The sequence below is a fragment of the Pogona vitticeps genome, chromosome 4 (genome assembly GCF_051106095.1).
Source record: "Pogona vitticeps strain Pit_001003342236 chromosome 4, PviZW2.1, whole genome shotgun sequence".
Lineage (NCBI taxonomy): Eukaryota > Metazoa > Chordata > Lepidosauria > Squamata > Agamidae > Pogona > Pogona vitticeps.
The window spans coordinates 1585291-1600354 of NC_135786.1; the positions used below are offsets into that span (position 1 = coordinate 1585291).

Consider the following 15064-nt stretch of genomic DNA (forward strand, 5'->3'; position numbering starts at 1 on the left):
CTGAATCTAAGGAAAAACTTCTTAACTGTTAGAGCAGTATGACAGCGGAACCCATGACCTCAAGGGGAGGTGGTGAGTGCTCCCAAGACTGGAAGCATTCAAGAGAAACTGGCATATCTCCTTTGATTTGGATTCCAGCATGGAGCAAGGGGTTGGATTGGATGGCCTTACAGGCCCCTTTTAACTCCATGATCCTAGGATTCTAGGATTCCAAAAGATCTCCTGCATGGAGAATTGGTGCAGGGAAATCACCCCAGAGGGGGACCACAGCTGCAATACAAGGATCTCTGCAAGTGGGATCTGAAGGCATTAGGAATGGACCTCCACAGATGGGAAACCCTGACCTCTGAGCTTTCAGCCTGGAGGCAGGCGATGCATCACGGCCTCTCCCAATTTGAAGAGACCCTTGTCCAGCAGGCTGAGGCAAAGAGGCCGTCCCGAAAGCAGCCAAATCAGGGAGCTGGACAGGGGACAGATTGCATTTGTCTTCAAGATGAAAGGGATGATCACTCTCAAATTGGCCTTCTCACCAACACACGAAACCCTGTTCCAAGTCCTCCGTTCAGAGCACGTCACTATCGTCTTTCGAGACTGAAGGAGGCCTAATCTAAAGGCCTGCTCCTGATGGGGGGTCTCTTTTTCCTTGTCTCCTCAGAGCATGTCTGCTCCATCCTGGCCTCCCTCCTGAGGAACCTGCGGGCCCAGCAGAGAACCCGTCTACTCAGCAAATTCACGGAGAACGACAGCGAGAAGGTGAGCGAGCTGGTGGGGCGGACGGGATGAGGGTGGCGTTGCCAGGGGAACATGGCTCGCTTGTCTGTTAAATGGGGCGTGGGCTCCCTGGAACATCCAGATGGCATTCCCACCTGCCCAGGCAGTCTCTGACACAGGTTTCACACACAGGGGAACGTCTGGCACACCCCACCGGGACATTCTCCCACGTAGGTCTCGCAGCGCTTCCCCCACTCCTCTCCCGACTGGGTTTGCACCGGGTGGCCACTTGCACTTGCTTTCTTGGTAGAGCCAGCCCGGTTCTAGCCAGCAGAGCGCAGAAAGCACCCCAGGCCCGATGGACTGGTGGATTGCATTTCCATTTAGACCTATGCAGAGGGGTTTACAATAACGCGGTAAAAGGAGTGGATGAAGCAATAAAACAGCAAAGTGGTAAAATCACTAGAAGCGATTGGTTAAAAAGCAAGCGCCACTGGTAACGCAAACAGTCCGGAGAGTGTCTCAGCGCGTAGGCGAGTGAGAGCAGAAATGCGTTAGGATGGGAGCCCACCTGTTCCACTGGGCGGGTGCTGCTGCTGCAAAATCCAAGACCATCGGAAGTCAACTCTGGAGCCGCGAGACTCTGCGGGCTCCTTGAACTGTGGAGAGCAGGATCTTGGGGTGCCTGGCTTGGGTCGTTGGCTGCAAACCTGCCGCTCCTCGGGGCTCCCTCGCAATGGGCGGTGGGTCCAGGGTGGGGCAGGAGGGCACCTTGGCAGTTTAAAAAGCCAGCACTCTGGCTTCCAAACAACGATCTCTGAAATAATGCTTCTCAAGATTCCTCCCCCCCCCTCTTTTTTTCCCGGAATGGCAATGGCAACCAAGAGGGAACTGAGCTAAGGGGGTGTGCAAGTCCGTGCTTCCAGTGGGGCTTCCCACACGAGTCCCGAGGGGCTTCTGTTGGTTTTTGTTCTGCAGAGAACAGCCATTCGTGTGTCCGCAGAGCTTTGGAAACCCTGTTGTTGAAACGCCATCGCTTACAAGCGATTCCTTCCCCTGAAATTTGTGGTGGAGGAAGAAGAATCTGTTGGCACTTAGCCTGGGCGCTCAGTGGAGTCCCTGCGTTCACCAGCTGTGCGCCTCTGGGTCTCGGTGACCTGGGGGCCAAGAACCAAGGGGAGCCCCTCCTGCCTCCAGGTCCTCTTGCCTGGCCTCTCAAGAGAAGGAAGGGCCGCTACCTTAACCGACCGATGGGGAGCATAACGGGGGGGGCACCGGCGGGAGGTGGTCTTGGGGAAGCGGCTGCCATCTAGAGCCCGTGTCAGGGGGAGTAGGAAGGCAGCAAAGGAGGAAGGGACGTCGAGGAGCAGGGCTGGTTTGGGGGGAGCCCCCGCAGCGGTTGAGCCTCTGGGTCTTTCTGCAACGCCTTCTGAGTGCCAAGAAACCACCAGGCTGTTCCTGGACATTTGCACTCGCTCAGATTCAAGGCGGCCCAAAAGGCCTCATCCGGGTCAGGAGCGGCCTCCTGAAATGACCCTCCCACACCCTTCGGCCGAAGGAAGCAGGGCCTTAACGTGGTCCAGAAAGCCTGCCTTTCTACGCTAAAGACCTCCCACTACCACCAAACGACACACTGGCTTTTCTGTTTCCCTGGCAGGTGGACCGACTGATGGAGCTGTATTTCAAGTACTTGGATGGCATGCAGGCAGCCGATAAGAAGATCGAAGGCGAGAAGCATGTGAGTGTTCTCGGCTGCACCCCCTCCTCCTCCTCCTCCTCTTCTTCTTCTTCACGGCTGTGAGTGGTCGTTGCGGTCAGTCCCCTCCAGGACCAGAGCCGTCCAGCCTCTGGTCCTAATTGTTTTTAAAAGACAATTAAAAACTTGGCTATTTAGGCATGCCTTCCCTCCAGTCAGCTAAGTCTTTGATTTCTTCTTTCCTTGTCCTACCCCATCTTGGTATTTTTTTTCTTAAATTAATTGTCTTAATTAATATAGTAATTGTATTTTTAATTATTATTATTATATATATATTATATTGATTTTTATGTTGTAAGCCACCCTGAGTAGACATGGTCTAGAGGGGCGGGGTATAAATTTAATAAATAAATAAAATAAATAAATGAAAACCAGCCCGTAGGAAGTAGCAGGCGGTCGGGTATGGGAGAGAGAGAGCCTACCATCTCCCGTTCTTGGGGGGGGGGCTCCCCTGAGGCATCTCGGTGGCCCTTCTGGAGAGCCAGAGGGTGGGCTGCAGAGGCCTGTTTTGGCCCGGCCCCACTGCTGCAGGCGCACGTGCGGTGCTGGAGTGCCAAGCCTTCCCTGCTGGAACCTTTTCTCAGGGCGGTGTCTTAGCCTTCGGTTCATCTCACTCAGTGGCAAAGGCCCCTAGTTCAGAGGGGTGAAATGTGATTTGGTTCCTCCTGGGTTTCAGGGTGTGTGTGTGTGTGTGCATGCGTACGTGTTTGTGTGAGAATGGTGCAAAGGGGTTGGGCAGCCCCAGTGCACACGGGAACCCCCCCTCCCTGACGGAGGGGGCCAGAATCATGGCAAGAAGCAGAAAGCAAGGCTTGGGGCTGCCCCACTCACTCTCACACACTCCAGGCTCAAGTGCAGCAGGAGCAGGAAGGGTGTGTGTGTGTGTGTGTGTGTGTGTGTGTGTGTGTGTGTGTGTGTGTGAGAGAGAGAGAGAGAGAGAGAGAGAGAGAGAGAGAGAGAGAGAGCCTTTGTCCCCTGTTAGACCCGACCCACAACCTCCTCCGAGCGCCAGGATTTGTGGGAGGAACCCCTTGCCTTCCCTCCCATCTGCTTTCCCCCTGGCAGTACGGCAAAGCCAGCCAGCCCCTCTGGCTTTTATCTCCCCCGGAAAAGGGGGCGTAATTGCAGGGTCTCCGTTGCCTTCTCTGCAAAAGGGAGACTGAGGCAAGGAAAAGGGCTTCATGCCTTTGTTCCTCCTTTTCTGGGGAAAATTATGCCCAGCAGGCTTATCCGATAAAAAGCTTCTGACTGGATATTTTGCGCCATAACAACTTACAAATTGGATGCTAATTGTCTCACCGTTCCAATCCTGAAAGGCAAAAAACGGGACTCCTGGAAGCCTAACAGCCTGGGTGGGTTTTAATAGCTGAAACGGGGACCAGAATTAACCTGGCATTTCAGGGCGGCTGCAAATGGCTTGAATTGCACAGAATAGCATCGAAGGCGGGCAATAACGACAGGTTAATGCAGAGCACGAGGAGGGTGGCTTGCTCGCTGCTGGGCCCTTTTGTGGGGGGGGGCGGCGCACAGGCTGGCTGAGCTTCCTCCTCCGATGGGGCTCCAAAAGGTGGGGTCAGGCAAGACCAGCAAATTGTGAGACCCGCAATTTCTTGCTGCCCGGCTGCCTGCCTCCAGCCCCTTCCCAGTCGCCCCAGACTGTGGAGTGGGGCTCGTGGGACCTGGAATAAGTCAGCAGAGCGGAGGCGTTTTGCTGTGTGAGCTCCCCAGCGCTTGTGAACCAGACTATTAGGGTCAGAGCCAGGAAAGTTACTTCTAAAAAACTATTTGTTCCCAACATTTATTGCCATTAAGTCCTTGCTGTTGCTCATGGCAGTCATGAAAAAAACAACACATTGCGTTACCGCTTGTCAGGTTGCCCATTAGTTTCCGCTCCCAGTAGTCGGGGCGTGGTATTAGTAGAAGAAAGTGACTATATAAAATGCTGCCTCAAAATACACCAGCAAAGCAGCTTCGTCCTTACTCATTAGAACGCTTTGAAACGGTACCTTGATGAGGTTCTTGTAAGGCCCCAGCTAGAAACTAAATGCGGCTAAAAGCACTGATGGTCTTCCATGCCCTGGGATGTCCTGCTGGGTGCCCCAAGAGCTGATGCTGCATCACTCTTCAACTTCTGAACTAGGCCTTCCAGTCGGCGGTGGGGGTGAAGGAGAAGGATCTTCGCTTCCACGCCCCGGGCAAGTGGGCTGCGTGGCCATCAGAATACAGTCCTCGCTGCTGCTCCAGGCCTAATAGACCCGCCATCCCCCAGATGTCTTGGAACTGCATTTCCCATGATCCCCCATTATCAGCTGACCTGGCCAGGGTTCATGGGTCTAGCTAGGGTGGTCTCCTGCCCTGATGGGCTCTGATGCTTTCCTGGTCTTAAAAGGCTGCCTAGCATGAGATCTGAGACCTGGTTTCTTCACCCAACACCTAATTGAGTCTGTGAAACCCTTGCCCACAGGAGGCAGTGATGGCTGCCAGCTTGAACCACCTTAAGTGTGCTGCTTGTATACTTTATATACCTTCTATACCTATAGCACTTAAAGCACTCTCTGGGCAGTTTGCGGTTTACAGGCTACACATTTTGTTCGCAGTTTACAGGCTACACACACACACACGGACGGACACACACACACACACACACACACACACACACACACACACACACACACACACACACACACACACACACACACACACACACACACACACACACACACACACACACACAAGCAAGCTGGGTACCCCCTCCTGCTGCCCCCCCAATCCTGTCTGAGCTGCCGGGAGGGAGATCTTGGCTGGAATTTGGGGTGGGAAGCTCCTTGGCCCCCCTGCAGCCAGGAAGCAGTGCCCGCCCGCCCACTCTCCGGGGATCCCCCTTTCCCTACCTCTTCCCTCCACCCGTCCAGCCTCATTAGTGAAGAAGAAGAAGCCTGTTTTAGCTTCACAGAAGCTCATCTCCGTGCTGTCGCCTCCCATCAGAGTGGGGCATCTCGCCGTGCGGAGAAGGAGTGGCACCTGACGACGCCCTCGTTGGGAGGTTGGCATCTTGACAGCTTGGAAATAAACAGGGAGAGGAGGGGAGGGGGGCAGTTTGCTCTTCGTCCTGGAAATAGATGAACAGTTGGGAAACAGAGGTGACGGAGGGGGCTGTGGGCCGCCGTTCTGGCTTCCTGTGCTTCCCATCCAGGGACTCCCCCTGCACTTCTGGGCTGTCCTTCCATCAGCGCTGCAAGGGAGACCCCCCCCCGCCTTGCACTGGGAAGGCCGGGGGGTGGGTCTACATTTGCTGCCTGTGCCGTCAACAGGCCCAGCTCCTAGAGTCCGTCTGCTCTCCGGGTGTTGCTTGGGGCGGGGGCGGGGGGGCCACAGGGCCAGGAAACCAGGGCGAAGGCTAGTGCGGGGGCCAGCCAGCGTGCCACGTGGTCCCAAGACCACATCCAGAGGCTGAGGCGAGGAAGGGGCCGAGGCCGAAATGGGACGGGAGCAGGCAGAGGGGCCCGTGCAGAGGGTGGATAGGAAGAGCTCAAGCTGCTCGCTGAGCCCCCCTCACTCCCGACCCCCCCTTCTTTTCTTAGGAATGCTAGGGGCATAAACAGGCAGCAGTGGAAGGCCAGCTTGGGCTTGCAGGATGGATGGAAAGAGGTGGATGAGAGAACTGGGAGGGGATCTGCACCCCAAAATCATCCCAGCTCCTCTGTGTGGCAGGCTGAGCTTTGTAGTCAGTTGCCACTTTTCTGTTGGAGGGCTCAGGCGCCCTCCCCGGCTCTATGGCAGGGAACCCCACCTGCCTCACCGTCAGCGAAATGCTGTGGGTCCAGGGCTGGGGGCGAGAGGGACTCGGCAGAGTCTCCCACCCCAACCCCAGACTATCCATGCCAGGATGCCTGAGGGCGGAACCGTGGCAGCAACGGGGGTAACGAACTGTTAGATCTCGGGCTTGCGTGTCGCTCCACGCCCGAGCGGCTGTCGGGATCCTTGCCACCTTTCCCTGCCTTCCTCCTCCCACCTGCAGTTTGCAGTCAGAGTGCGTCAAAGTGGCCCGGAAGCTCCCTCTCGGGGACCATCGTCCCTCAGGACCCTTGTGCCTTTGGTGGGGTGGCTGGGAAGAGATCCTGCCACCTGGGGTCGCGTTGGCACTTTGCTTGTGGGTTTATGCTTGTGCCACATGTTGTGGAGAAAGGGGGCTCTCCTGGCTGAGCCCCACAGGCAGGACAGGCAGGCAGGCAAGGTGTGCGTTCCTGCGAAGGAAGGAATATGGCTCCAGGAGAGAGTGTCCGCCTGCCGGGCCATGGGACAATCCATCACGCCAGTGGCAAGGGGCCCTCCTGCGGTTGGCAAAACAAAATTCCAGTGTGAGGATAGTAAAAGGTCACACTTGGCATGAGTTAGTGCTGTGGGGGGGGGGAAGCAAAATGTGTGCAAGGCGAGCAACCTAGCAGAAAGGGAGGGAGGATGGCACCTGGGAGACCGCAGCCATTCGTTGAGCCGGGGGCCTGCCTTCCTTGTTGGCTCTCGGCTCTCCCCGTCAGTCTCCCCCAGCCCCGAAAAAGACAGGTCGGCTCAGAGCGTGGCATGCCCTGATGTGGTTTTATCCACGTAGCCAGCAGCGAGTGGTTGGGTTGTCAACCTGTCTGCCGAGGGGGGGGGGCGTTTTTCGGGAGGAGCCCCCACCCTCTTTTGCTGCTACGAAGGGAGGGTAATGCCACCTGGATTGCCCAATGGACCGACCCCCTTGCCCAGGGGCCAACCAGCATTGGAAAAGCGGCCTCCGGACATTTGCGACCGGGACCCAAACCAAGGGAAGGGGCCAGGAGTCAAAAAAGCCATGTGTGTGTGCGCTGGGGGGGGGGGTGTAGGATGGCTGGGGGCCCTTCCTCCACTGAGCCTCCTGGTGCCTCCTTCCCTGCAGGACATGGTCCGCCGTGGAGAGATCATCGACGATGACATGGAGGACGAGTTCTACCTCCGCCGCCTGGACGCTGGCCTCTTTGTGCTCCAGCTGATCTGCTACATCATGGCGGAGATCTGCAATGCCAACATCGCACAGGTGAGGGCCGCCCTCGCGCCGCCCCCGCCCCTGCCCCCCCAGCCCCCCTGGATTCACCCTCCAGCCTCTCGGGGGGCAAGAATTTGCAGTTCTCTGTGGCGAATTCAGTACAGCTTCGTTTCTGTATTTCATGCTGTACCATCTGGGTTGAGTTTTCCTGTATGGAACCTGGAATCGTGTCCAGGACTGGGACTGGAAGCTCTGGGAAGAGAAGGAGGAGGGTGGCAGCCTAGGAAGGGGAATTTGGAGCACCTGGAATGGGCAGCAGGTGTTCCACCAATAAAATCTTCTCCCAGCCAGTTCAAGGTGGTGTATACCTTTCCTCTCTCTCTCTCTCGCTCTCTCTCTCTCTCTCTCTCTCTCTCTCTCTCTCTCTCTCTTCCCCCCCTTCCTTTTTTCCTACTTTGAATGACAGTCCTTTTCTGTGTTTGTGTTGTCATCTTGTCTGGCCCAGATCCGCCAGCGAGTCCATCAGATTCTGAACATGCGGGGAAGCTCGATCAAGATCGTTCGCCACGTCATCAAAGGTGAGTCCTCAATTCCTGGGGTGGGAAAACAGTGACCTGGAGGCTCCCCCCCCCCCAAAATGCACCAGGAGCCAGAACAGCTGAAAGGGACCTCCGTGAGCCGCTGGTGAGCCTCCAGCACAGAGGCCACGGGGGGGGGAGTACCCAGTGCTTTGCCCTTTGCCTGGAGCCTGGGAGGGGGGGTCCTGTCGTTCACACACGCGCCCCACCCATGGATGAAATTGTGGATGCCAGACGCTGTGGCTAGAGGGAGGGACCTCCTTCCTTCTTGGCTTCCTGGACTGGAGTCTGGTTCTTCTTGCAGCAGCGAGGAGAGTGGTCAGCTGCTCTCTCGGTGCACTTTCGAACACAGAACTCATTCGGGATAGGACTGTGCTAGAGGAGGAGGAGGGAGGGGTCCTCAGCCACCCTGGTTGGGGCTGCCCTGCTTCAGGGTGAGCGGATCCACCCCAAACCCACTGTGTGGGGTGCGTCCTTTGGCAGGCAGCCATGATCGATCCCCCGCCCATGTGGCCAAAGGGGCTGGATCTTGGCACGCTTCTGGTGGGCTCCCTAGCGCCGCCCTGCCATGTCACGGAGTTGCACGTGTGTTTGGCTTCCCCCTCCTCTGGCCGGCTGCTGAGGTTGGGGGGATATTGGGAAAGGGGGCTGGTCTTTAGGGAGGGTCACAGGGGAGGGGGAGGCAGAAATGCCCCCCCACTCCAGAGGTTTCCTCTATTGGGGGGGGCAGTTTATGGCAACTCCATGCTTTGTGCTTCGCCACCGGCTCTGCTCCTTTCCCTTCCCCCTCCTGCATTTTTGCATGCTAATTGGAAGCCTGTTTTTGAGTTTGATTTTTATGGCCTACATATTTCCCCCGGTTTCTCTGGTAGCTTGACAGCTGATGGGTCCCTGGGGAGGGCCGAGAATTGCTTCGGATGCAAAGGAGGGAATTAAGCTCTCCATTTATTTTAAGTGGAGATGGAGAAAGGCAGGAAAGAGTGCCAGACCCCTCCACGCCCCGTCTCTGTTTGCTGACCAGGCAGGGGTCTTGAGAGGGTCTTTCAGGTGGGAGCAGGTCAGGGTGGGGACCCCGAGGGTTCAGGAGCCAGCCAAAGACTCCCTCCTCACCTGACTTTCAGAGTCTCTTCTTCCTGCCTCTGGAGGTGACAAAAGACCCTCCTACTTACTGCTCACGAGGAGTCATGGGCCAGGGTGCTGGAGAACCTGGCTGACGTTCCCTGGCAGCCTCTTTCCCCCATTCTCCCCTCTGAAACATCACAGCCTTCACTTTTCACGGAATCTGCTGGCGAGCCCAAGCTCAGTTTTATTTATTATCTGTTTATCGATTCCCTTTGTAGGCTGCCTTTCTCCTGCTTGGAAGGGGGGAGGACAGGATCCGAGGCAGCTCGCAGCGTTAAAACAAATCATGCTAGAAACACAGTAGATTGCAATGTTTAAAAAAAGTTAAACATACAGTAATCATTAAAAATCAATTGATCAGTTTATGCAATGATAATTTAATTTCATTGAAAAGCATTTTAACGCTTTAAGAAAATACACTTAAAAGGATCAAAAATAGCATTGTAGAGGGACTCAATCGTAGTTGGTTAAAAGCCTGCCTAAAAAGGATGGACTTCTTCCCCTAGACAGGCGGGAAGGTGGGGGGGGCAACCTCACCTCCCCAGGGAGAGCATCCAACAGCCTGGGAGTGGCCACATTTGCTTGTGCCTCCAGACCCGTTTGTTTTAGATTAACCTCTCCTTGCAAGAACTTCTGACTTTGTTTTCTATGTTTCCTACTGTTCTTGTGGGGAATGGCCATCTGAACAGCGCAGGTTAATCACAGAAGTAGCATGGATAAGTGACGGATGGATCAAAATCATCATCCTCTTATAACGGCAGAGCTGGAAGAGCCCCTGTGGATCATCCAGTCCAACTCCTGTCAAGGAGGCCCGGGGTTGGGGATTCGAAGTGCTAACCTCTGGCCCCATAGCTAGATGCGCTTAAGCCACTGAGCACTTAGAATTTTGGAGCTAATCCCTTTTGAGTGTCTCTGCTAGGGAGTGCTTCTCGATGTACCAACCCTTCACTTTCCAGCAGGATGATGGGGGCACGCACCTGTCAGGTCAGGGATTTGGACCCCGGACCTCTCCCGAAGAGCCACACAGAGCTTTATAGAGGAAAAAATGAGGAGCCTGTGTTTGTCCCAGCTGGCATTGATCCAGAAAAGGGTTAACGGCAGAATGAAACCATCAGACAATCTTATCAGAATTCATCTGAGTATCAAGGCATAAGTCTCTTTATCGTTGTTGCAATAATTCCTGGAAACATCCGCTTGTCTTATTCTACCATCTTTATTTATCTACATTGCTTCTGTGTTCCATAAGCACAATAATAAAATCCCCAGTATTCAAAACATCCAAAAGTTTTATAGCTCTGAAAAAAAAAAAAACCAGAAGGCACAACCAAATGCTTAAACAATGAATTGCCACCCGGAATTCTTAGACTGGGAGAAGATGCAGACAGAAGTACACTCAGAAACAAAACTATGTTGTAGACAGAATTAAATCAGAAAAAAAAAAGATTCCGCTTGTACGCTTTTAGCTATAAATGTCACAGACAAGAACTTAAATAATATTTGAATCCAAAAATAAAGGAGTTTATGTTGAAAAAACAAGACTGAGAATTCACCTCTAAAACACAGTTAAAAGTTTTTTTTTTTTAAAAAAAGCATGATAACTTTAAGGAATCATTAACCCTTAAGCATATTACTGGACACACACACACAGAAGTAAATAATGCTCTTACCCAGCCAAGCCAGTTTGAATCTATGGAGGAAAATCCATGTTGATTGTTGCTGCCGGCTTTGGGGAATGAAGCCTGCCACTGCTCTGTTACACGACTTCTGCTCTGTGACATTTGGTACCCCAAGTGGCATGGAGTTGTGTTCTTGTGTTGACCCCCTAAATTTTTCTCTGTAACAGGGCGATGGGTTCAGCGCCTTGTATTCAGAACTTACAAATGTGGCTCATGAGAGTCGGAGAAGTACAGCTGTCCAGTGCCCATTTCGTGCTGTGGCTTGATTTAGGTCTTGGTGGTGTTTGCCACGAAGCAGCCTCACCAGCAGGCTTTTCTGGGCATAGAGAGCATGTCCGTCCTCCAAAAAGAGGGTGATCGTGGTACTGATTTCAGTGGGTGTGATGTCAGTTGGTTTTACTCCATAGATGTTAGCTTTTTATAAGTCAGTGTGAGAACTAAAAGGGGGGCATGTATGTGTTGCTTACATACTGCCCTATAGGGCTTAGAGCACTCATCCGGGTGGTTTACAACTTATTTACGCAGGCTTCACTCTGCCCACCCCCATTCCACCAAGCTGGGTACTCCATTTTGCCAACCTCAGAAGAATGGAAGGCTGAGTCAACCTTGAGCCTGTTGCCTGAGTCATTGGGATTGAACTCAGGTTGTGAGCAGAGACTTTGGTTCAGTACTGCAGTTTAACCACTGCACTGCAAGGCTTCTGGGGTCCAAATGGCGTTTTCTATCTTTCACAAATTCCTCTAGAAGAAAAAATATTTCTATGGAGTGGCAGGTTTTTGTAGGCTGGGTGATAGATTTAGGCTTGGGGCAAATCAGGACCCCCTATTTGTGCTTTCTGCGGGGGGGGGGGGGACACACACACCTCAATGGCCCTTGATGCTTCCAGGTGTGTGGGAGGCTGTATGGGGATGTTTCTGCACCCTCATCACCGCCTTTGTGACCATTATTATTTTCATTCATAACGGTTACGTGGAACAACCCGGCGTTCCAAGAGGCCCCTCGTGTCTCCGATTCAAGCAGGGCGAAGCAGTTGTTGAAATGGCTTTTCTTGTGTGTTTTAGAGGCAAGAAACAAGCCCTTGTTTATCTCACAACCCTTTCCCCCTGCCCCAAGTGGGGGGGGGGTCACTGTCACAGGAGGGCCAAAAGGATCATAAGGGCAGCGAGAACCGTAAGGGGCTCCACAGGAGAAGGGAGGGGGCTTGCCCGTGTCCTCGGCTGGTGAGGCTCAGGGTTGGAACCCTTTTCTCTCTCTTCCCCCTGGCGGTGTCACCGCGCCAGTCCCTGGGCAGCTGGCAGGAACCTTCCTCTTCAGGAAGACCCCCCCACACACACACACACACATACACACACAGCCATTGCAGTGCCAGCAGGAGAAGCCACCCCAGCCAGGCTGGGCACTTCATGCATATTAATGCCCCCCCTCCCAATTAAGTGCTTAATGGCAGCCTCTTGCTCGTTTTCTGCTCTGTTTATGTGTGTGCGGTTTGTGAAAGGGAGCCTCCACTGCCCCCCCACCCTCCATCCAGCCACCTTTCCTGTTTTAGGATGCCTATTAAAAGGATTGGATGAGCCTCTCGGACCCGCTCTACGAATATTCATGGGCACCTGTGGCTGTGCGGTGCCCTCTGAGCACTGGGTGCAGACCGCGCTGCTTACTTTGGAGATGGAGTGATGCCACGTGTGGCCCGCACCGGCGTCCTTTGTGCAGCGGAAGGCCTGGCGCTGGTGTGCCCCGGCCGTGGGAATCTGAGGTAGCTCCTCTTGCAGGAAGTGGCCCCAGGGACCTGAACTGCTGGCGAGTTCTGGGCATTTCTCCCTCCCCAGCACCATTTCAGAAGTGAAAGCAATCTTGAACCCTCGGGAAAAGAATTCCCATCCCAGAAAGGGAGCAGGTTGGGATGCCGACTCCAGGTGATCCTCTTGGGCCCGGAGCGTAGAGAAGAATGGCTTTTATTCTTAGCTTGTGTGGGGTGGGGGATGTAGGAACGACCAGCCTTCATTGCTTCAAGGAAGCTCAAGACTTAATGTGCTCCCCACCTAAGGTGCCTGTAGGGCAAAGAGGGGCAGGCGGCACTGACGGAGGGAGACGTGGCAGGCGATGGTGGGGTTGAAGCCACTGAACCTTCCCACCCACTGAGGCTCTCCTGCAGGGGCCCTTTCCTCCTCGGCCGCCTTTCGACCTTGGATGTAAGCAACGTGCAGGCTCAGACCTTCTCTCTCTGGCTTCTGAGATTGGAGGAGACCTTTCCTGGCGAATGGACTATCTTGTAGGCTGCCTGTCGTTCTTCTTATGCCCCGTGGTGCTCCTGACTCTGCCCTGACTCTGCCCCCAGTGCCAGGCCCTGGGTCTTGGATCCTGCCCCCATCTCTCCCGGTTCTCAGACTCTGGCCTGGGGCTAACGCTCTGCTTTTTCTGCTGGTGTGCGCACAAGGGGGCAAAGCATTCCCCCATTAGGACTTCTCTCCCTGCCCCATAGGAAAGTTTAGCTTCGGTTCTGTTTTGTTTTTCTGCAGAGTACGCGGAGAATATCGGAGACGGCAAGAACCCGGACTTCCAGGAGAGCGAGCAGAAGCGGATTTTGGATCTGCTAGAGAATTTCTGAGGACACTGCGCGTGGCTCGTGCGTGGCTTCGGCCACTTCCCTGAACTGTCGAGGGGACTTTCTGAAGAAGTTGTCTGAGATATTAAAGATATTTGCTTTGGGGGTTTTTAAGAACATTCTCAGCTGATTCTCTCCTTGCAGGGCCGGGGGGGGGGGGTGAGACCCATCTCTCGGAGTGGAGCGGATTGCTCTGGACCCTCCCCCCTCCCTTTTCGCTCCCTATTTGGTGAAGCGCCTGGTCCTTCATAGCGTTGGTTCCGTCACGTCTTGGCTGGCCGGTTCTGCCATGGCAATGAAGGTTGCCAGAACAGAATCCAAAGTGTCTTACCCTCTGTGCCCACAGCAGTGGTGAGCCCCGTTGAGAGGGCCATTTCCCAAGGGGGTGGGGGTCCTGAGCCGAAATTGACCTCTATGTCCCCCTTGCCTGCAGACTGGACTGCAGTCCCCCCCACACACACACCTACTGACCCAGAAGGGAGCTTTCTTGAACTGAAACGGGTTCTTCCGAGTAGAAACACACAAGATTGTGAAAACCACCTTGGTCCTTTCTGCTCATCCTGGGTGCAAAGCAGAGGTGGGGCAACCTCTTGTTCTTCCTGAAAGGATATGCCACTCGGGTACGGCCTGTGGGTAGAGCCCCAAATTTCTGCCCCCCCATTGTCTCAAGTTCTCCCCGCCCCCCCCCCCGGCTTGCTCTCCCTCTCCCCTGCTGCCAGAAAAAGAGAGAGAAAGTTTTAGCAGGGGGCTGGAGGGGCAGCTTGCAGGGGTCTTGGGTTTGGCCCAAGGGCCGCCTCCCAGCCATCAGGGGGCCACAGGGGGCCCACCCACCCACCACAGTGGGGCCGGTCCTGAGAACAAAGTGAGGGGAGGGGGGGCAGCCAAAGAGCTGGCTGCCTTCTGAAGGCTGGCCAAGCCCAAGCAGTCCGTGGGCATGGAAAGGGGGAGCAGGGCTAGACTCCATCCAGCCTTTCTGCAGCCACTTCCAGTTCAGCCGGGGGGGGGGGGTTGTTTCCATTTCTCCTGCTGGCCGTGGGTGTCCCCACTCGGCCAAGTTTTGGTTTTTGCCTGGTGTTGCCGTCTCTAAGGAAAGCTGTTTGGGGGCTTTCCACCCTGGGACCTTCCTGCCCAGCTCGTGATTCCCAGCTCTCCAGAATTGGGGCTGCTCTCTCTTCAGTTTCCCTGCTGGGAGGAGGAGGCTGCTGTGCTTTTATTATTTGGGGGGGGGGGGGCTGGCCATTTTCTGCGGTCCTGGGCCTCCCCTTTATTCCACCTTTTTAAATGACAACCCAACCAAAAGGGAGCAGCTGATTTGGGCCTCATTTGGAGAGATTTGCAGGCTGGCAACATTCCTGCCTTATCGCTGCTGTGAAAAAAACAAATTGTCAGAGAGGCTTAGAGGCTCCTCCTGTTGGCTCCCCGGGGTTGGAGGCGGTTATTCTGGTCCTCGGCCTGACTGCTGCAGAGGCAGCCGGAAAGATGGAGGAAGCTGCCTGCGCGGCCCCCTGCCCTTCCTCTCCCCATCGGCCGCTTTCTGGCCCTTTCCTGGCAGGGGTCAGCTGGGCCCGGCCGGGGACCGTTTCCCCTCCTGGCACCAGTGAGACTCGAAGGGGGACC

At 54.8% G+C, this 15064-nt stretch overlaps 1 protein-coding gene across 1 annotated transcript in view; it reads left to right on the forward strand.

The window, feature by feature from the left end:
* Positions 1 to 13564, forward strand: part of CTNNBL1 (catenin beta like 1) — a 110702-nt gene extending 97138 nt beyond the window's left edge. The window contains exons 12-16 of the mRNA XM_072996583.2: positions 656 to 753; positions 2369 to 2449; positions 7383 to 7520; positions 7975 to 8047; positions 13362 to 13564. Of these exons, the coding sequence (XP_072852684.2) occupies positions 656 to 753; positions 2369 to 2449; positions 7383 to 7520; positions 7975 to 8047; positions 13362 to 13450 (479 nt within the window). The 3' untranslated portion in view covers positions 13451 to 13564. The remainder of the gene's footprint in view (positions 1 to 655; positions 754 to 2368; positions 2450 to 7382; positions 7521 to 7974; positions 8048 to 13361) is intronic.
* The last annotated feature ends 1500 nt before the right edge of the window (positions 13565 to 15064 follow it).